The 21,800-nt window shown below is 37.9% G+C and overlaps 1 protein-coding gene across 1 annotated transcript in view; it reads right to left on the bottom strand.

Annotated features, from left to right (window-relative positions):
- ninj1 (ninjurin 1) overlaps nt 1-14,890 on the bottom strand; it is a 39,051-nt gene extending 24,161 nt beyond the window's left edge. The window contains exon 1 of the mRNA XM_028825517.2: nt 14,459-14,890. Coding sequence (XP_028681350.1) covers nt 14,459-14,491 — 33 coding nt within the window. The 5' untranslated portion in view covers nt 14,492-14,890. The remainder of the gene's footprint in view (nt 1-14,458) is intronic.
- Between the last annotated feature and the right edge of the window lie 6,910 nt (nt 14,891-21,800).

Genomic DNA, 21,800 nt, shown 5'->3' with positions numbered 1-21,800 from the left:
TTCTGTCATTGGACTTCTATGCTAGGCATGGTTTGTTAATAAAGAACACCATATTTGAACATAAGGTTGCTCATAAGTGTACTTGGTACCAGAGCACCTTAGGCCTAAGATTTATGATCAATTTCATAATTGTATCACCAGATTTGTAGCTGTATGTTCTGGACACCTGGCGGTGGGTTGGGTCAGATGGTTAGGGGGTGCTTTGAATAGACCTGGAAAGTCCAAGCGAGAAGTGAAACTGGACTGGGAACATTTCAGGGAGGTCCCTGTCCAGAAGACTTTCAATTCCAACCCCCAAATGAGCTTTTCCTGCATCCTAGGGCAGGCTGGAGACATAAAGAGTCAAATGGGACTTGTTCAAAGCCTCCATTATGGAAGTGGCTGCAAAGAGCTATGGCCTGAAAGCCATAGGTGCCTCTTGAGGTGGCAACCCAAGGACCCAATGGTGGACACCAGAGGTAAGGGATGCCATCAGGCTGAAAAAAGAGGCCTTCCCTGTATAATTAGCACTGGAGACTCCCAAAGTAGCAGAGAGGTACCGACAGGCCAAAAGGGCTGCAGCCTTGGTAGTCGGGAAAGCAAAAACCTGGGTGTGAGATGACTTCATAGAGACCATGGAAAACAACTGTCGATCAGGCTGAAAGAGGTTCTGGCAAAACATCAGGCAAATAGAAAGGCAGGGATTCACCCAGGCTGTTCTCAGGCTGCCGGGGAAGAGTCCAATTCGGTGGCCTTAGAATCATGTCCCTGCTTTATGCAGATGATGGGGTCCTGTTCCAGTACTCATTGGGACTGTTTGTGACCGAGTGTGAAGCAGCAGGGATGAGGATCAGTACCTCCAAATCTGAGGCTCTGGTTCTCAATAGGAAAAAGGTGGACTGTCCTCTTCAAGTGGGTGGTGAGTTACTGCCTCAAGTGCAGGAGTTTAAGTACATTGGGGTCTTGCTCACAACTGAGGGCTGTTGATCCTCGACATCTAGAGAAGCCAATTAAGGTTATTCAGGCATTTCATACGGATGCTTCCTGGATGGCTCCCTGGAGATGTTTTATGGGGTCAACCAGGTGAGAAGAGACCCTGGGGAAAACCCCGGGTTTGCTGGGAAGTTTATATCTCCCAGATGGCCTGGGAACGCCTTGGGATCCCACAGTATGAGTTAGCAAGTGTGGCTTAGGAAAAGTATGTTTGGGCCTCACTGCTAAGACTGTTGCCCCCGCAACCTGACTTCAGATAAGAAGTAGAAAATGAATGAATGAATGTTCTAGGTTGTCATCTATCAATTAGTCAGTCATTATCTAAACCACTTTGTCCTGAACAGGGCTGCGGAGCGTGCTGGAGCCTATACCAGCTACTATAGGGTGCAAGGCAGGAACAAACCCTGACGAACACACGCATGCACACACACAAACACACACACCCCAACCACACACAATTTAGTATCGCCAGTCCTCCTAACTTGTATATCTTTGGAGTGTGGGAGGAAGCTGGAGCACACAGACACGGGGTAGACACGCAAACTCCACACAGGAAGGACCTGAGACACAAACCCTGGTTTCCTTACTGTGAGGCAGTAGCACTACCACTGTGCCACCATGCCACTCTCCTATCTATTAGTGTCCCCTGAAAATACTATTTGCTTCCATCCAGGCTGCTTCTCTGATGTTTCTGTCTACTGCCCATGTACAAAAAGTAGTGCCCATTAGTGGATTCTGTGTATCTACAGCCCAATGTGGCTCCTTTGCTTGTCCCATGGTTGTCTTAAGGCCTTGCTGTGCCTGTGCCATCCTAGTCATGTCCTTGCCCATGGCAGTGTCTTGCCACACTGTGATTATGGCTTTCATGTTACTGTGCCCAGACTCTTTCTGCTACATACCACTGTATCACTCTACCGGAGTAATAACACGCATTGTTTTAATTTAAAATTGCAATACATTTATACAGAAGAAACAGCTTCATAATTGCTGTGTACAAATTTTACTGTTAACCAGATCTTTTAATTAAGTTTTTTTTCTTTCTAACATGTGCATACATTTGCAGGTGATCCATCTTTAAATACAAATATATATGATGACTATTATACATTTGGTGAAAGAGTGCTAGAGAGATGATGCAAGGACATTATAGTACCTATGCAGAGAGGCACCACCTCCAGCTGCAGTGCAGCCTCTCCTTTGGTCAGTGAGTCCCTACCTTCAGCCAAATAGCAGCTACTCGCTTGCTCAGCATGTCTCCCCGTCCTTAACAAAGTGTAGCCTCTCACTTCTTGGCAGTATCAGCTCAGGCCCTGAACTTTAAACCACAAAGTATCTATTTTTGTTCCCACCTCTAGACTCAGAAACAGCTCATTATGTGTTCCTCACAAAGTCACTTCCTCTGCCTCTGCTCTCATCTAATTTTTGGTCTGCTTTTTTGTGTAAGCGCTGCAATAGAAAAAGACTGAATTGGTCAGTTTAGCCATTTCTAACCCCATCCACAGATGTCAGGTCTTTTTGTGGAACCACTGGGCTGACTAGAGAGGAAAGCTCTCTAAAATATACCGATTCTGCCCATGAGCTACAGTATGTCTAGAAAACTTCAATTGGCAAGATCTCAGACGGCATCCTCACCAGGTGCCTAGACAACCTCAACTGACTATTCTCAATCTGGAGGAGCAACCTTTCCTTGTCCAAGGTCCTTCCACGACTGTCAAGCTGGAGAAGAAAAAGTAAAATGAACCCAACAACCCTGCACAGGAACTTCACTTCAGTGACTTCCACCCAAAGTCTGTCCACAAAAGCAACTCTGAAAGATGAAAAAAGAGTTCAGTCACATTCAATATACAAAATAGCCTTAGTAAAATGATGGTTCAAAAATGAAGAAAAACTCCACAACAACTGTCCTCCACAGTACAGGAGTGTGTAACAGTATAACTACTATTCACAGAATATTTCCAGCCACAGAATAATAAACACCTCAAGATAAAGACCACGAATCAGCAACAAAAATAGGCAGGCAAGATTAAAATATCCTAAAATTTACAGAAACACAGTGAGCCATAAGAAGTTCTGCAAAAACAGTTAAGACAAACAGAGCACCAAGAATAGAATGACCTGTCGATGATTCAGTGCATAGGACTTTATTTGTGGTGCATGGTGGTAGTAGTGTCTTGGCTTAGACTGTCTCTAGAACTGGCCCAGACATCTTTATTGATGATGTAATTAATTATTCTAGCAGCAGAATGACTTTAAACATCTGTATGAACTAATATCTGACTTTGTGCAAGACAATATCTACAGATTCATTGACCAGTGGCAAAACAATGATCCAAAACACTGTGACCACGATGGTCATCAGAAACTAGTAGAGCTACTTAGCCTTGTCAAGTCAATCTTTTGTTCTAAATCCAAATAAGCATGATTTCACTTAGTAAATCTTTTATTAAAATCTTTCAAATTCTTTAACTCTTATATGGCTTATAAATCAATCTGTGAAATCAAGCTAATATATGGCAAAAGCAATTTAATGAAGGTATACCTGCTACTTGAATAAGGGAAGGCATAAGACAAATTCAAAGACAAATGTTTAACTGAATTTTGTACAAGATATAGTTTTTATACACTGCTTGTGATGAATAATCTTCCTGATCCAGATAAGAAGTCTTTTCTTCATCCATTGTCTATGATGCATTCACTCCATTCTTCACTGACAGCTACACAAGGTCTTCTCATAGATCACAATTACAATGGGACTGAGAGATTAAACTACTGCCTGTTGAGCAATTCTAGATCCCTCTACTAGATGGCTTTTTTTTACTATGTTGTATATACAACATACCAAAACCTTTCATATTAACTTAACAGCACTTCCGCAGCTCCATTTCATACACCTAACTTCCCAGATAAGAAGTCTTTTCTTCATCCATTGTCTATGATGCATTCACTCCATTCTTCACGACAGCTACACAAGGTCTTCTCATAGATCACAATTACAATGGGACTGAGAGATTAAACTACTGCCTGTTGAGCAATTCTAAATCCCTCTACTAGATGGCTTTTTTTACTATGTTGTATATACAACATACCAAAACCTTTCATATTAACTTAACAGCACTTCCGCAGCTCCATTTCATACACCAAACTTCCTGAGGTGAATGATTTCATGCTCATTGATCACAGTTTCCACTCTCCTACATTTTGAGGAATCATTTCTGGGTGAGCCTGCTTGCTGAATTGTAAACTATTAATCTGCCTAATACTATGAACATTTTAACTTGTATTTCTGATTATCTGTAATTGCAGATAGGTATTATGTGTTGAAATATATGCTGATGCCCCTTATATTCAGCTTCAGAGCACTAAAATAATTCAATTTCTTAGCCCAAAACTCTGAAAGACACGTTTTGCAAGGCCCATATTGGACACGGCTATCAAAGCTCTAAACTTCATTGACAATATAATTATAAAAAATCTCTTCCCACAATTCAGTTCATTCAGAGACATTTTTATTATTCTAGCTTAAAGTGATTCATGGGGGTTCAAGGGATAGGATCAACAATATCTACTATATCTTTTTCAATAGCCACACACAAATGAGGTCAGTAGGTTTTTTAAAAAACATTTGGCCATAGCTGTCATCATTCTTCTGCATTATGCAGTTACACAATCATGGATCTTCAGAGTCAATTTCTGTAAAAGATATTTCCCAAAAGCTTGCAGAATTACAAGCGGGGATTTCCCTAGGTGGGAAGTAATACAGTTTCACTTTTGGTTCAAGATTGCCTTTTATTTGTTATTTTTAATTACTGAAATGCTTATTCACAATTGTTAAAAAGTTCTATCAGCAAGAAAATGAACTATAAGGCAAGATATGACCCTGCTTTATTACAGAAAGTACTGTAATTGTTTATGGCATACTTCCTGAGCTTTGTAACACAAACCAAAAGAGGTTATAGACGCAGGCCCTGTGAAGCAGGTGAAAACTGCAGTGTACTCACGTCACACTGTTGTTTCTTCTTCCAAAGCACTGATTTTCTCAAGTAATTAATATGGTGTATACATCTTGCAAATGCAGGAAAATCTTGTCACTGTACAAGTGTCAAGGTGATATTTGGCCAAATACTTGTAACATTTCACATTTTGTTCTCAAGAATGTAGAAGAGTCAAACCTCAGTAACTCTTGGTGAGACAGATCCCAGATCAGATACTGACCTTCTGTCTGATTGTGTTGCTAGTTATTCTTCTGTTTAACTGAAGCTGGGTATGCCAGTCTTAATCTCTCTCACTATTGCAAGCACTAAAATCTGTATCTTTTTTCTCAATTGCAATTAGTGATGAGGGGCGACTTTAAGGCAAAGCTGAAATGATCAGGAGAAAGAATCTATCCAAGTATTTATATCTCACAATGTCATAAATTATGCACTTTAAAATATCATCCTGACATATGCATAGAGTATATCTTTAAAATGTAATGACTGAACCAATTTTAATATGACTGTGTTGTTTGTCATTTAAACTGTTCACCAAGTCAGTTTAGAAAATAAGCACTTGAAACATAATTTTTATGGACCTGATTATATCTAGCCATGTCTCTCTATTATATAAAAAAATCTTTTGACACGACGAGACTTTTTAGGAGGCAAGATTTTTTCAAGTCCCGCAAGACGAAAATATTGCCATGAGATTTTTTCAAGTCACACCCTCTTATCAACAATTTTCAAACAAGACCACGGTACTCTCACCTCTCAGTCTTGTGAATGCTTTTGTCACACACACTTCCTGCTCTCTCAGCTCTTATAAATTTGAATGTTTTCTTCACTTTAAGTTCCCAATTAAAGAAGACGTATTATGTCCAAATCTTACTGAAGAATTTCATCACGAAGGGTTATCAATAGAAAAAATGAGTACACGGGCAATCCTAGCACCTAGAAACGAGGAGGTCGAACGAATTTATGCCAAAAATGTTGATCGTAACATGGCAAAATGGTTAAATGCATATCAATAGACTATGCTGAAACAGTTGGTGGTGACCGTGCGGAAGATGAAAACATCAACTTACAATATCATGAAGAATATGTACAACCATTAACAGTGTCCGGTCTTCCTCCGCACAAATTACTAAATTACTGTAGAGAAAAGGATGTACCCAAGAAAGGTAACATAGTACATCTTCTGCAGATAACATTAGACAACAAAGGAGATCTTGATATGCCATTCATATTAAAACACTAACAGTTTCCTGTTAGAATAGCTTTTGTAAAGACAATTAACAAATCTCAGAGCCAAACATTTGAAAAAGTTGTTTTATTTAATAGAGAGAAAGAAATGAAATTCAATCACAGGCAGTTATACGTCATGTTGATGCAAATATAACACTTCACATGAAAATTAAAATGTTTAAATTATGCATCCGCATCCCCATATGCGAGCGGCAGAACTGCAAAGAGGCTAGTGCGTAGTGCTTGCCTGGGGTTGGCGAGCGAAGCGAACAGGGGGCAAAGCCCCTACTTCACTAAAAAGAAAGAAAGGACATTTGTTTGTAGAAGTGTGACAAGAATAGGTAGTTTAAGTATCTGCTGTTCCATATTTAGCATAGGAAACGGTTAATCATGAAGTGGCCATTCAGCTGAACTTAATTATATGTTTCTTATTCACCTTTTTTCAAAAAGAAATCAATGAGTCAAGATGTAAAATCCCTCAAAGTACTATTATCTACTACACTGCTTTGTACCTTTATTCCATATGTTTATGCTGCTCTGTACAAAAATCCTTTACCCTTAATCAGCTTTTGTACCAATGTGTTATTGTTAAAAATCTCATTTTAAACCAACAGCTGGCATTCACTCTTCCTCTCTGCATAATTTTAAACACTTCTATCATATCACCTCTGGAACTCTGCCTAAATTGGAAAGATTTTACTCCTTCAGTCTTTACTCATACCTCAAACCCTGCAGCTTTGGCATGTCTAATGTTTTTTTATGTAGATTTCCTCTAGCTCTGTTATATCTTTTTAAAATAATGGTACAAATTACTGCAGGTAAGAACCCACAAGAGTGTTACACAGTTGAAGGATAAATTCCATTGACTCCAACCTAACTCAAAGTGTTGTGGTAACACAACCTCTTCTCTTCCTTACAGTGTGTGGTTACATGCAGTGAAGTGTTCACTGTAACCTCTCTTTCTCATAAGATGTTTCAGATCCATCTTTGTGTACACATATGTAGTAATTTCATTATCTACAGATTAATACTTATATGTGTGTACATTTAGCTTAATTGCCCAAGTCTGAATTCTGTCCACCTATAATACTTTGTTGAATCCAGGATTACTACTGATTCACTTTGTTTAATTAACCAGCAAATTTAACCAAATTTCTAGTTTAATTTTACTCTAGATCATTCATATAAATTAAAAATGTCTAAGGTTCCAACATGGATTCTTCAGATACATCACTTTTAATGTCACTTAAGTTGAATAAGGCTATTTTGCCATAACCAGATTTCTGATATTTAAGCTAGTTTTGCATCAAACTGCTCTTTATGCCTTGAATTTCTACATCTTGCAAATTGATTACAAACCTCAGATTAAGAACCTAAGTCATGACCACTCAACCCATCTGCACAACCATATCTGACTCTTCCTTATGAATTCCCAGAAAGTGAATAGCCCCATGAAAGCCACAATCCCTCCTGCATATTCTAAGTTTGCTTCTGGGCTTCCTTCTAACAGACTGACACCAACGACATGGGATGGAAGTGCTGCAGCACCCCTTTATATTGGGATAATAATTGAGCATTAGAATGGCCTGACTTCTGCACAAGCTATACTGGGTTGCAGCTCAGCACCCCGAGGCCTACAAGGAAATCAATATTTATTAACTTTATTGAAAACATATTTGTTCTTTGTATATCACATAAATATTAGTGTCTCTACACTGGCCAATCACTCCCTCTTTAATCTAATTATTACAGTATTATCCATGATATAATTCATTCACTGCTAGTTGCATGAAACAGCCTTCCCCGAGTGCTTTTGACAAGGCTTTTGCAGCAGCAAGATGGGTGGAATGTAGGCTTGTCAGAAACTGAAGCACATGAAGAAAAAAAAGATTTGTCATATTAGCGCCTGTTCTTCAGAAATGGCCAGTGACTGCATTATATGACAGATTCCAGTTCAGGTAATAGTGAAGAATATAAAGGTGAAGACTCTGCTCAAGTGGTATACGCTGAAGCCACTTCTGTGTGCCTGTGGAACTATTAAACATGCACAGCCCTGTCCATAGCTAAGACAAAGAAAATTTCTGAATTGGTGGTCTCTAGACTAGACCGTGGTTAGTCCATTCAACGTCTAAACATGCCTTTTTTTGATGATTACCTTTGAAAGGTAAGCCCAAGTCTTTGTTTTTTAAACAACTGGTAGCCTAATATGTATCAGGTTCAGTGTATTGTCATTTTTTTATTACTCTGTGTGTGTACTAGCTTGCTGGCAGGCAGAGTTAGCAGGCGACTTTTCTGTTTATTGCACCCTGGCCTGGCATTTAGTGCCACCCACTGAAAGCAAAATCCAAGCTGCTCCTAAGGTCTGATGTCAAGACGAGCTGTTGGCTTTCTTTGCACTCAGTGTTTAGAATTCAAAAGGCTGAGGTTGAGATATACTGGTCAACAGTCCTTCAGTTTAAATCACACTTTGCATCTACAGACATTTCCCATCACTGTAGTACTACTGCATTTGGGCCAACTTACAATATGTCAGATGCCATGCTGTTTAAGATGGGGTGTCTGCATGATTTACTTTGTCTGAAATCTCATTAAAAATAAAATTCTGTTTGCTAAGAAGAATAAAAGCACACTTTTGTTTAAAAATAATAGATTATACTTAAAATCTCTTAACTAGGATTTTAGATTCTGCCCAATTTGAAATTTGGATATAATTAATTGACCCTTATTTGTCTTACAGTTACAATTTCATTAGCATTTGCCCAAACCTCTGCCACCTGTAAATATAAAACAAAAACAACTAACTGTACACTCCAGTCTTTAAAGATAGCCTCATTGGTAAGAAGGAACATGCATGTTTTAAACCATGCAAACAAAAGTGAGGCTTGTCTTTCTGATGTCTCGTATTTTATATACTGAAATAGAATGGAAAAAAGGAAAAAGGGTAGAGACTGCGGTTAAACTCACCATACTGTACCAGCGCCGTCTGGCAGCACGTTATTGGCTCTCACTAAAAGGGAGAAGCACCACTGTGCTGGAGGGTAAATGTGACATGGGCAGTTGTTTTCCATCATGTAAATTGACATGGTCCAGCAATAGATCAGTGACGGCTTTCAGCAAATCTGATATACCACACGACTAGAAGTACAGCGTAATGTGACATTGGCTTAAAAGGGAGTCTAGGTTCACTTGAGGTCTTTTGCATTCCACAGCCATTATCCTAGTGCTGCCCTTGATTTTGTGTAGTGTTTTAGTGTTTTTTGACCTTTGCTCTGTCCTTTGAATTCACTCAAGATTTCTCTTATGATTTTCTTCTGGTTTGGATTCCAACTTGTAACCTTTTTGTCAGTTTTTAGATTCTGTTTATTTGCCTTATGGTTTTAGATTCACATTATTCATGTCTCTTTATGACTTTTCTGAGTAGAACCTACCGTCTATATTTTGGATTCTTTTTTACTTTTGGGTATACAGGTGCTGGTCATAAAATTATAATATCATGACAAAGTTGATTTATTTCAGTAATTCCATTCAAAAAGTGAAACTTGTATATTAGATTCATTCATTACACACAGACTGATGTATTTCAAATGTTTATTTCTTTTAATGTTGAAGATTATAACTGACAACTAATGAAAGTCCCAAATTCAGTATCTCGGAAAATTTGAATATTGTGAAAAGGTTCAATACTGAAGACACCTGGTGCCACACTCTAATCAGCTAATTAACTCAAAACACCTGCAAAAGCCTTTAAATGGTCTCTCAGTCTAGTTCTGTAGGCTACACAATCATGGGGAAGACTGCTGACTTGACAGTTGTCCAAAAGACGACCATTGACACCTTGCACAAGGAGGGCAAGACACAAAAGGTCATTGCTAAAGAGGCTGGCTGTTCACAGAGCTCTGTGTCCAAGCACATTAATAGAGAGGAGAAGGGAAGGACAAGATGTGGTAGAAAAAAGTGGACAAGCAATAGGGATAACCGCACCCTGGAGAGGATTGTGAAACAAAACCCATTCAAAAATGTGGGGGAGATTCACAAAGAGTGGACTGCAGCTGGAGTCAGTGCTTCAAGAACCACCATGCACAGACGTATGCAAGACATTGGTTTCAGCTGTCGCATTCCTTGTATCAAGCCACTCTTGAACAAGAGACAGCGTCAGAAGCGTCTCGCCTGGGCTAAAGACAAAAAGGACGACTGCTGCTGAGTGGTGCAAAGTTATGTTCTCTGATGAAAGTAAATTTTGCATTTCCTTTGGAAATCAAGGTCCCAGAGTCTGGAGGAAGAGAGGAGAGGCACAGAATCCACATTGCGTGAGGTCCAGTGTAAAGTTTCCACAGTCAGTGATGATTTGGGGTGCCATGTCATCTGCTGGTGTTGGTCCATTGTGTTTTCTGAGGTCCAAGGTCAACGCAGCCGTCTACCAGGAAGTTTTAGAGCACGTCATGCTTCCTGCTGCTGACGAACTTTATGGAGATGCAGATTTCATTTTCCAACAGGACCTGGCACCTGCACACAGTGCCAAAGCTACCAGTACCTGGTTTAAGGACCATGGTATCCCTGTTCTTGATTGGCCAGCAAACTCGCCTGACCTTAACCCCATAGAAAATCTATGAGGTATTGTGAAGAGGAAGATGCAATACGCCAGACCCAACAATTCAGAAGAGCTGAAGGCCACTAGCAGTGCCACAGACTGATCGACTCCATGCCACGCCGCATTGCTGCAGTAATCCAGGCCAAAGGAGCCCCAACTAAATATTGAGTGCTGTACATGCTCATACTTTTCATGTTCATACCTTTCAGTTGGCCAACATTTCTAAAAATCCTTTTTTTGCATTGGTCTTAATTGATATTCTAATTTTCCGAGATACTAAATTTGGGACTTTCATTAGTTGTCAGTTATAATCATCAACATTAAAAGAAATAAACATTTGAAATACATCAGTCTGTGTGTAATGAATGAATCTAATATACAAGTTTCACTTTTTGAATGGAATTACTGAAATAAATCAACTTTATCATGATATTCTAATTTTATGACCAGCACCTGTACATAGTATAGAGAAAGTATAGGAATTGTGAAAAAAATTGACCTTGAGATTTTGATGAATCTTGACATTTTAGAACTTCCTGAGTCCGAAAATACTATTTTCGAAATTATGTCTGTCTGTGTGTCTGTTTAAAACCCATTAACTGCCAAATTTTTTTTCCGAATATTTTCGCTTTATTGTTATAGATTAACATCTGCTTAATAAGGAAAACATATATTTTGAATCTCAACATTTGTACTTTTTCCAACATTTCAAAATTTTGGCCATCCCCAAATTTGGATCATGACACATACTACCTAGTGTTGGTGCCATACTGGAAAACACTCAACATGTGTCCAACATTACATTTGCAGCACTGTTTTCTTGCGTTAGTCTTACACACTGCACACTTCCTTTGTTTGCCCATTTCTGTGCGTTCAATGTAGTGACCAGTTCCAGAGGTTCTGATATCAACAGGAACACGACTCTTGGCTGGTTTGGAGAAGGATTTCCTCCCGGTTTAAAGTACATGATCCCCAAATGGGGATCGTGGCAGTTAATGGGTTAACTCGAAAAGAGATTTTGTACACCTGCTTTATATCAAAATAATGATAAAAAGCAAACAGATATGTCATTTGAGAAAAATTATTCAACTGGAAGTAGTATTTTATTTAAACAACCATCTGAATTTTTTACATCATGGAAATATAAATGTATACACAATATTAAAACCTGTATTCAATATAACGCATATTCTTTCAATACCTTTTGTCAATTTTATTTTAAGTTACAGTATACATCATCAGTTTAACAATAATGTGTAAGCATTGAACATGCCATGTAAATATAAAGATGTAATGGGAACAATAAGCAGCTACGTTCCTTTTGTTATCCTGGTAATACATTTGATTTTATGATTTTTTTTTTCATTTCTGCCATCATTATCATAATTAAATGTAGCTAAATGCAGTTTTACCTATAGCAATTTAATGCAACAAATATTATATAATACTAACGCTTTTTCTATATTTTTAGGTGACTAATAACTCTTTTTACTTTGATCGTAATCTAGGTAAATGCATATGTAATCATGAAAAAATTCCACAACCGTTTTTCAACCTCCCTAAGTGCAAAAATATCATTATAATATAAAGTTTGATCATAAATAGAGATAAATGATTGTGTATCAATATTATTAATTAGTTATGATGAAAAACAAAGAGATATGATATTTGAGAAATATTGTGCAACTGGAAGTGGTTCTGATGACCTTTTCCTCTATCTCAGTAATATAAGAAAGTCAAGGGGAGCACACTCCCGATTTTTGGTTTACACGTTTTTTATTCTTCATCAACATAGCTACTAACATGGTCAGTAAGCTGCTCAATGGGGCAATGTGTTTCCCATTCTCTTGTCTGATGAAGAGCTGGCATTGAGACGCAGTGCTGTGTGACCTTGTAGATAGATAGATAGATAGATAGATAGATAGATAGATAGATAGATAGATAGATAGATAGATAGATAGATAGATAGATAGATAGATAGATAGATAGATAGATAGATACTTTATTAATCCCAATGGGAAATCCTTGTGTACCTAACAACAGTATATTATTAACACATTAACTGGGGAAATGAGAACAAAATTTTTGAGTTCATTCTGTAAATATTTCATTTTCAAATTTCCCCAAAACATTGGTGAGAATCAGCTAATTAGTACACTATTGGCTGTCATAAAAAAGTGCAAGGTCAACAGTGGGCCAGTAAATCTGATATGGGCAGCGACAGTGGTCGGCAAATGTGACATACATCATCACTAAACGTTTTATTATGTGAAATCAGCCTAAAAGAACTTTGATTAAGGGCTAAGGGAAATGTGAAGACAAGGAGTCAAGGTAAGGTCAGTATTTCCTAAACTAAGTAATTTTTTGACTGCTCTACCAAGGACAGTTTTGCTTAAGAACAAGCATCACCAACATGTTTCAAATCCTTTACTTATGACATGATGAGTCAGCTGAAATCACAAGAAACCAAGCATTTTCCAATATCTACAAAAGTTAATAAACAAAATAAAAATAAAGTCTAGAAATGTATGTAAATTCATGAGTTACCACGACTGCAATAACAAATGTATTTGGTGGAAAATGTACACAATGGCACAGACAAACTGGTTAACCTGTTCCAGAAATGGTACAAAAATCTGCAAATTAGTGTTGGCCTAGCATTTGGTGGCAGCTAAGATACGACGTTTCGATTGCGTATCTCTGTGCAGCATTTACAGATGAGTCAGTTGTAGAGCTATTCCGTTCTCAGAAGCAAACACACTATTTGGTGATGTGTCACAAATACAGAAGGTGGCTGCCTACTGATAACAGTATCAGGAGAAACACAATTACCTACAAAAAATTAACAAGGCGAAGGAAAGACTTTATTTCTGAGAGTCTGAGTGAATCTCACATATTGTGGTAGATTGCCATACACACCTATGATACTCTCCGGTGGAACTGAGCTAGATTCTGTTAATATTTTCAAGTCACAGGACATAACATAACATCACATCACATCAATATAGGTCAAGTGACAGATGTACGTACATAGCTACATACGCTGTTAGAAATAAAAGTTACCCAGAATTGCCAGAGTAAATATTCTAGGCACAAGTAAAGTGCTTTAAGATTAGAATAAAAGTAAGAAGGTAATTTGTCCGTCACTTTGCATAAATGACTCGGCTATAAATATATGTTTAAAAGGCTACTCCCTCTGCTGACTGCCTCCACCCTCCTTTTTTTTTGCAGTTTGGGAAATGTGACACTGGGCACGGGGTCAATATGCAAAATATGCTTCTCCTGAATTTTTTTTTTTTTTCACTTAAATCCATACAGGCGATTAGATTTAGAAAGCTATCAAAGAGATGGGAATATAAACAAATTACTACTGCCCTGCAAACAGCTGTACTAGGTGTAAGAACCTGTGGTTTATCCTTATTTTGCTTTCGCTTCCGATCTCAAAGGCAAGCACATCAACACCACTCCGCTGGGTGCACCTCGCAGCTGGAACTAAAGATGCCTCGCGGGCAGTCGAAGGGGTGGCAACCGGTACGCATGCGCGCGCTTCACTTGCTATCACGCACGGCACAAGAAGTTGCACGGGGTAACGGAACCGAGCAGTCGACGTCGTATACGCCCGTTTCTTTATCCCATCCTCTTCCCTCACCAATACAACCAGTCCGCTGTCCGGCCTCACCTCTCCGTTCATCTCGATATGTTCCGAGTCCATTGCTTGAAGCTCCGTGAGTAAATACACGAGCTGCCAGTATCTTCACGGTCCAACGCCGTCTACAAAACTTCTTTTCTCTTCCGTCTGAGGAGGAGTTTTCCGTTCAGAGTGCCGCCTGCAGGAGCCAAGTGACGTCACACCGAAGCCACATCTCGCCGAGGTTTTCAATGCCCGCTTTGTCCAGCCGGAAAATCCCGGACATGCACACTAGCGTGTAGCTCAGAGAGGCAGGGCGGTCTTTTGCGCAGAGGCACGCCCTCGGGTACATAAACGTTCTTTTGGGAGTCGAGACACATTTTGGACACAAGTGTACAAGTCAGCGATAGCGCCCTCTGCGGGTGTGTCCATACAAACCAAGAAAACTGCGAATGCCGAAGTCAAACCCTTATTTCAGGACACAAGAATGTTTCTTCAGTATAAATGTAAACTGTTATCCCAGCAAAAAATTCCACATAGAATACATCTTTCTCTATTTTCAATCATTTTATGTCCGCCACTCACATCCTTTGGACTGGTTAACCTTGCTTTATTTTAAAATTTACGTCTTTGATTTGTATTTATCGTAAATCGTTGATAAATATGAAAAATACAAGAATACTATATGTACTATTACGGTCTTTCGACTACCATAAATTTAAAAGGGCCTGTTTGAAGGGGTTTTGTATTATGACATATATTCTTTGCTGGACAGGGGTCAAGGCTTTGATTGAAGCACCCTGGAAATTTACCTGTTATTTTTAAACCATTGTAAACTGGCTTTGGACTTTAGGTTTTGGGTCATTGTCCTGAAGGGATACTCTGCAGCATGTTACTCTGCAGGAATTTTCTGTACTGTTATTGCATCCTTTTTGTCTTTTCACATGCTGTCACTGCAATGTTGTTTTGCGGGGATGGGGGGAAATTCAACACTTCACCAAACATAACACTTAGCTTTGTGGCCAGAAAGGTCCATTTCGATCTCAGTAAACCAAGAAATGTTCTTCCACTGGATCTAATCATTTTATGATTATCATGTATCTTTTACAATTTATTATTAAGATTTGTTATGAATATTGTTCAACAGTGGCTTTTGTTTCTCACTTTACTGTGAAGCAAAAGTTTATTTAACACGCCAAGGCATTTTTGCCTGAATGACTAATTCCTTTTATATTACATTTGGGCTTTCCTTGGCTTATTCTTTTCTAGCTTTGATTATCAATTTTGTAGAGTGCCCTCCTACACACAACCATTTATTCCAATACTTTTCATTCTTTATAATGGAAATGACTGCACTATGGGTTTTTTTTCTTTTATATATCTATTCTGTGTAAACAACAAATCTTCAATTTTTCTTTCTTAAAAATAAATAAATACCATTGGTTTGGGCATTGATATTGTGTGTTTGTCAAGACTGTCTACATTTAAATAAGTTATGCAATTCTCTACATTTTTAACTTATATTCTCACTTGCTACAAAAAACATGAACTTTTATTCGTATGTTAAAAAATAGAAAACACCAGAGACAAAATATTTCTGCTGTATATGTAATATGCTGTGTAGCATGCTGCTAGAAAATGTATAATCTGTTTCCATCCTTAGTACTTTTAGTTGTTTTTCAAGGACAATAAGAATGTTGATTTAAAATTGTATCAGCATAATTACTGAAACATAACTGCTTTGCTGGTTAAATTTCAAGGACAAGGACAAAGTTAGGTTGTTCTCCATTTGAAATTGTAACAGAGATTGAACATGATCTCTAGAAAATCATATCTGGGCCAGCTGTTTGACTGTGTTTGACATCCTTGGGCCTTAAGTTTATCATACGGTCTTGTTTTTTCATTTCTGTATAGAATAGTAATATCATTAAATCCATCCATCCTCTTTCATTTTCTAACTGAATTGTCCAGATCACGGTCACACAGGGCACTAGCCATGAGCCGGGAACCAATTCTATGCAGGGTAGCAGTCCATCACAGGGCACTTTAATTCACACTGGTCCAGTTAAGGGCTGCCAGATAGCCTAGCACACATCTAATTTGAGATGTAAAAAGAAGACCAGAGTATTAAGAGAAAGTCCACACAGAGGCAGGAGAATGTGCAAACAGAGAGAACATACAAATTCCATATAGACAGTCGCTAAGCCTGGACTGGAGCCAAGGGCTAAATACTATGACTACAAGTTTTATTACAAATGATATTAATTGTGCTACTGTATGTTTTTTTTTATTATGAATGCTAACTGTATTCTTATAGTAAATGATTTAGAATAAGATTTACCATCCCAGAGCAATGAATAGCAAAGCTAACTGTCAAAATAGGGTTTAGAATTGGAGACATGCATCAAATAAAGCAGAAGCAAACTTTATGTTAGCCAATACAAAAGTGTGTTGTTTGTATAAGATGAGCTTTGCCTAGCATGTTGGGAAAGTCAGAAAACCTTTCAACTTAATCCACTTTAAGATAACAATTTGTTCAAACAGCAGAGGGTCTTGCACTGAAGTTTGTAATTGTGACACTGGATGATCCTGGAATTTTCCTGTGGATTACTGGTTAAATTTTTAACCAATGTGATTAAACGGCTGAGCAGCATCAGCTACATTGGTGTGCTACAGTTCATGGCGGTTACTGCAGTATGTTACTAGTTTATAATGTGTTATATATAAAACTTTGCAGTGTAAAGATTCCTTTATCTCAAAACATTTAAAATGCCATCTTTTAAATATCAGGTTGTTATTAAATACATTAGTTCTGGTTAATGATTTTATTTTAACCAGAAATTCTGATAAATGCTTTTATAGCTAACTTTCCCTATTTTAGGGGTTCTCTGGTGCCTTCTTTGCAATAAATCATGAACTATAAGTAGAGCAGAGAAAATTTAGATGATGAACTTCAGATTTTTGAAAATGTCTTGGTGGTATTATACCATGAGGTCCCAATGTTAAACATTTGAACAGAACCAAGTATAATTTATATTATTAATTTAAGTAAAAGTAATATCTGAGATAAACTTTAAATCAAGCCACTTTATTAAATAATGAAATTATGTTTACAAAGCTGTCATGGTGTCATAAATTACAACACTGAAAGTTTAAGTAAGACCAGTAAAATGACAAATTTAGCAGCCAATGAAAGTATTAAACAGAAGAAGACAGTTCTTCACACAGCCCATTCTGAGATTTTCAAACTTACTAAATAAATTAGAATTTTTTTTTTTCAAAATAATAACTAACCTGACAAATAAGGACTCCAAACTGCTTGTACATTTCATCCTATGATCTAAGAGTTTGATTTACAGCAGGGTTCTCAAGTTTTAGGTCTGGCGTCACCTGTGGATGCAGGTTTTCATCCCAACCAGCTTCTGCTTTTAATTGTACTTGGACTTTAATTTAGCAAGGTGTTAGTTTTCAGTTTGTTTTTGTGTGTTTTTTATCAGTCCAGAAATTACAAACTGGATAGGCTAAATATTTACAGAATTAAGTAGGAATTTGTGCTACATTGATAACCATTTTTTAAATCTTCAGGTCATTTTAAAATATTATTTTCTAATAAGCACACAAGTGGGAAATAGTGAAATAACTGTCCATTAGCATTATGTGTCAGCTCCTTAACAATTAGTAGTCAAATATAAATGAAAGAGGAAACTCCAAAGAAAAAGTAAAATAAAAAGAATACAACACAACAGAGTTAAACATTGAAAGATATAGCAAACAATGCAGTACTTACAGTAGATGTAAATCTCACACTAATGCACTTTTCTGAATAATATGAGATACTCTGATCCGCTAACTTTTTTGCTGTAGAGTTCAATCCAGCACAAAAAACTTAGGTAGGAAGTGGATTGTATGATGGACTGTGAGGTGTCAAGGTCCTGTAGCTGGAAAGCACCACCAAATCAACAACCAGATAACTCTAATTTTGCAACCTAAGCATGAATAGACCTATTATCCCAGAGACCCCCACAATCTCCAGTACTTTCAGCATTTCCAGTCAGATTTTATTATCCTTGATGGATGTACTGAGTTTTTTTTTATTTACTGCAGTGATCTCAAGCATGTAGGTGGACCCAACACCAACTGATGTTTCTGGTGCTTGGTCTTTTGTTGAAGAACATATCCATCAAGTATAGAAATTTCTCAAATTTCCCTAATTGAAAGTCTGAACAGCTTCTTGTGGCTGACACATTGGGAGAGATCTCTAATTTTAAAATGGGATGAGAGGTGTATTCATGTTATTGAGGGGTCTCACTTCTAATTCTCCCAGTGAAAGCATGTACAAGGGTACTAAGAACTAGAGTCCAATTGTTTTTTTATCTTCAGATATAGGTGGATCAATGTTGAATCCACACTGTATGGAACAGTAGATGGTCCTTGAAAAGGTATTTGATTAGTTGTGGGAGTTTGTCCATCTTTTCTACCTGTGCTTAGTAGGCTGGAAAAAAAAACAACTTATTACTGTGTTCCTTGGTGTATGCTGTAGAAGGTGCTAAAAGAGCATGAGGTTTAAAATTAAGTTTAGATCTTGGCAAATGGTGCACCCTTTCTTTTCTCCTATTTCTGATTTTCATGGAAAGGATACCTAAGATTTTTAGAGTGTCCAGTTTGAGAATATCTCTAGTGCATACTACAGTAGAAGTGTGTCATGACTATGATGAAAATCAGCAACTCCATGTGACTTCAGAGAAAAGAGTAAATTCTTCTCTGCAGAATGGCTGTAAGAAGCAGAGGAGTGCAGGTTCCTTGGAGTCTTGCTCATGAGCAAGGACTGAGGAGACTGGGAGATTAATCGACAGATTAGCACCACAGTGACAATAGTATGATCATATCATACTGTGGCAGTACAGTACAAACAGAGCTATGTCCTCAAACAAAGATTTTGATTCCAGCTAGCAGCTCAAAATGAGGGAGGTGTAGTTTCATACTGACTGTATCAGATGAGTGTGTTTTAGTTACTCCATCCTTAAATCATCTGATCCTATAATTATTAGCATCCTGATTATTGTCAAGACATTCTGTGGCTATTTTTGATAGGTATGTGTTAGAGTTATTGGAGAGGTTGCCTTTGAACCAAACAAGATCATTGTTGTTATACTTAGCCTGTCTTCTTTTACTGTTATAGTAATTATTCAGTCTGGTCCTTGCATAATGTAATTTCTCTATAACCAGTCTGTGCAGTTGTTGCAGTTTATGAATATTATTAAAGACAGATGAATCTCAAGGAAAGAAATAATTAATGGCAGTGTACATCTCAAACCAAACCCAGAAGGTTGAACCACTATTCTGTGGCCGCAGCAATCACCAGACTCTTCTCTTTCAAAGTGGAATAATTCAACTCTTCACCAATTAGAATCCTAAATGCATAGGTGATAGTAAGGTTTTCTTCAGTACTTCAACCTCTTCAGTTTGTGGGATGAAATTGTAGTACTACTTGTATACCATTTAACCACCCTTCACAGAGTTTTCAGACTGTTACCAGACACAATATACCCTTAGAACAGATAATAGGCCTATCCAAGGTGAGACTTCTGAATGTTCAGGGTTAGTCGGTCCTGGCAGAGCTTGTTCATTACAGCATCCAGAACCTTCCTGTTTTTGTCTATGCTAGGAAGAAAGCAATCAGATCATTTACAGTATAAATAAAACTAAACTTGCTTTTACACTCCCCAAATATGTTTGTACACAATGCCCTGAAAATGGGCTTTACCATTGTAAAGAAAAAAGTTTGTTACCTGGGTGCCCTCTGTGGTGATGACATAAGTCTTCTGCATGGAATCTTCAGTCATCTTCAACTATCAATACTAGTTTTGTAGTTACAGAGCCTTGAACATGTAAACTCTCTGGAGGCCTTCACAATTTCATAAAGGGAAAGGAATAGAACAAGCATTCTGGAAAATGTTGGTATTTACTCCCTGAAAATCCATCAGCTGTCAATACCAGGAAAGCAAGCTGTATGCCTTGATAAAGCTGTCCACAAGCATCTCACACACATATGTTCCTTGATGACAGCCCTCTTTGAAGGCTATACCCATCAGTCTCACTAATGGATTGGTACCTCTTTGGTAGTACATTATGATGTGCTAGCATAGCCATTATGTCTTTTTTCATGGTCCAAACATCTAGGAACCTTCTCAAGAGTAACTGACGCTTGTTTGGTTACAGGAAGATACTGGGCAATAGTGCCTTAGGGTACAAGAGAACAAAGATTAAATTTATAATTCTTTTCACCAGCCCCACTCCACCTCACCCCATAAGTGTCTCTCAAATAGGTAATCCCTGCCTTGAGATATTCAATATTTGCTCTGAGAAATCACAAGGTTGAGTTGGGCTATCTCAATGGAATCTAACTCCAGAAGCTCATCCAGGATAACAGTCACTGATTCATATCTTTCTATTATATTAAAAAATCCTGGGATGAGATGAGACTTTTTAGCCTGGGACAAGACGTGATTGTTTCAGAGAGATACTTTCACGTCCTGCAAGACGAGACTTTGTGCCAAGAGATTTAACCACACCTGGTGCCGGAAATAAATGACAAAGAGTAGATGACAAAGTAGAACGTCGTAAAGAATTCAAAAACGTTGATGCGAGACACATGCAGAGCAGGTTAGAGATAATTAAAGTACTAAAATTCCAAAGTCTGAAAAAAACGATAGTAAAGATCGCATTAGCGCAAACAAACAGAAATTATTACTCTGAGAAATAAGGGAACATCGAAAAGAGATTGAATACATTGTTTGGATTTAACCTTTAAGTCAGAGACTTATAGATCGTCTAATTTGTGTTGCCATCATGGAAAAGTAGTGTTTCTTCCCAATGAAGAGGTGTATTCGCAAGAATTAAAAGATTTGTTGTTTGGTGAAAGTAAAATCCACATACGCGAGAAGCGGAGGCACAAAGCCCCCTAGTCTGACAAAAGATCTGAAAACACTGACGCAGCAAACTTTGTGTAAACCAATACTTGTGTCACTCTCAAATCTCACAACTTGGGATATTCACTACAGATACAAAATCCATTTCCCTCCAAACAATCATACTCTCAGATTCCTCTGAAGACACAGAACATTTATACATATCCAATAATGGAACATTTAAAACACCCTCTTCAGGGTTAGGTCTTCAAAGTGCAGGCCTTAAGTGAAGTCTATGTACCCATTTTTTGGACTATCACTATCCAACAAGGCTACAGAATATACAGCACCCTAATTCTCAGGGTATCACACTACTTTGAATGAAAAAGAATTCCAATAATCTTGGATCTTGGGTTGACCCCGATCTGCATGATTCCTAACATACACCAAATGAATTTTCAACAACCTAGAATCTTCCACCTTTC

Source organism: Erpetoichthys calabaricus, chromosome 18 (genome assembly GCF_900747795.2).
Source record: "Erpetoichthys calabaricus chromosome 18, fErpCal1.3, whole genome shotgun sequence".
NCBI classification, from domain to species: domain Eukaryota; kingdom Metazoa; phylum Chordata; class Cladistia; order Polypteriformes; family Polypteridae; genus Erpetoichthys; species Erpetoichthys calabaricus.
The sequence above is the reverse complement of the archived record's forward strand: the minus strand, read 5'-3'. Positions and strand labels throughout refer to the sequence as shown.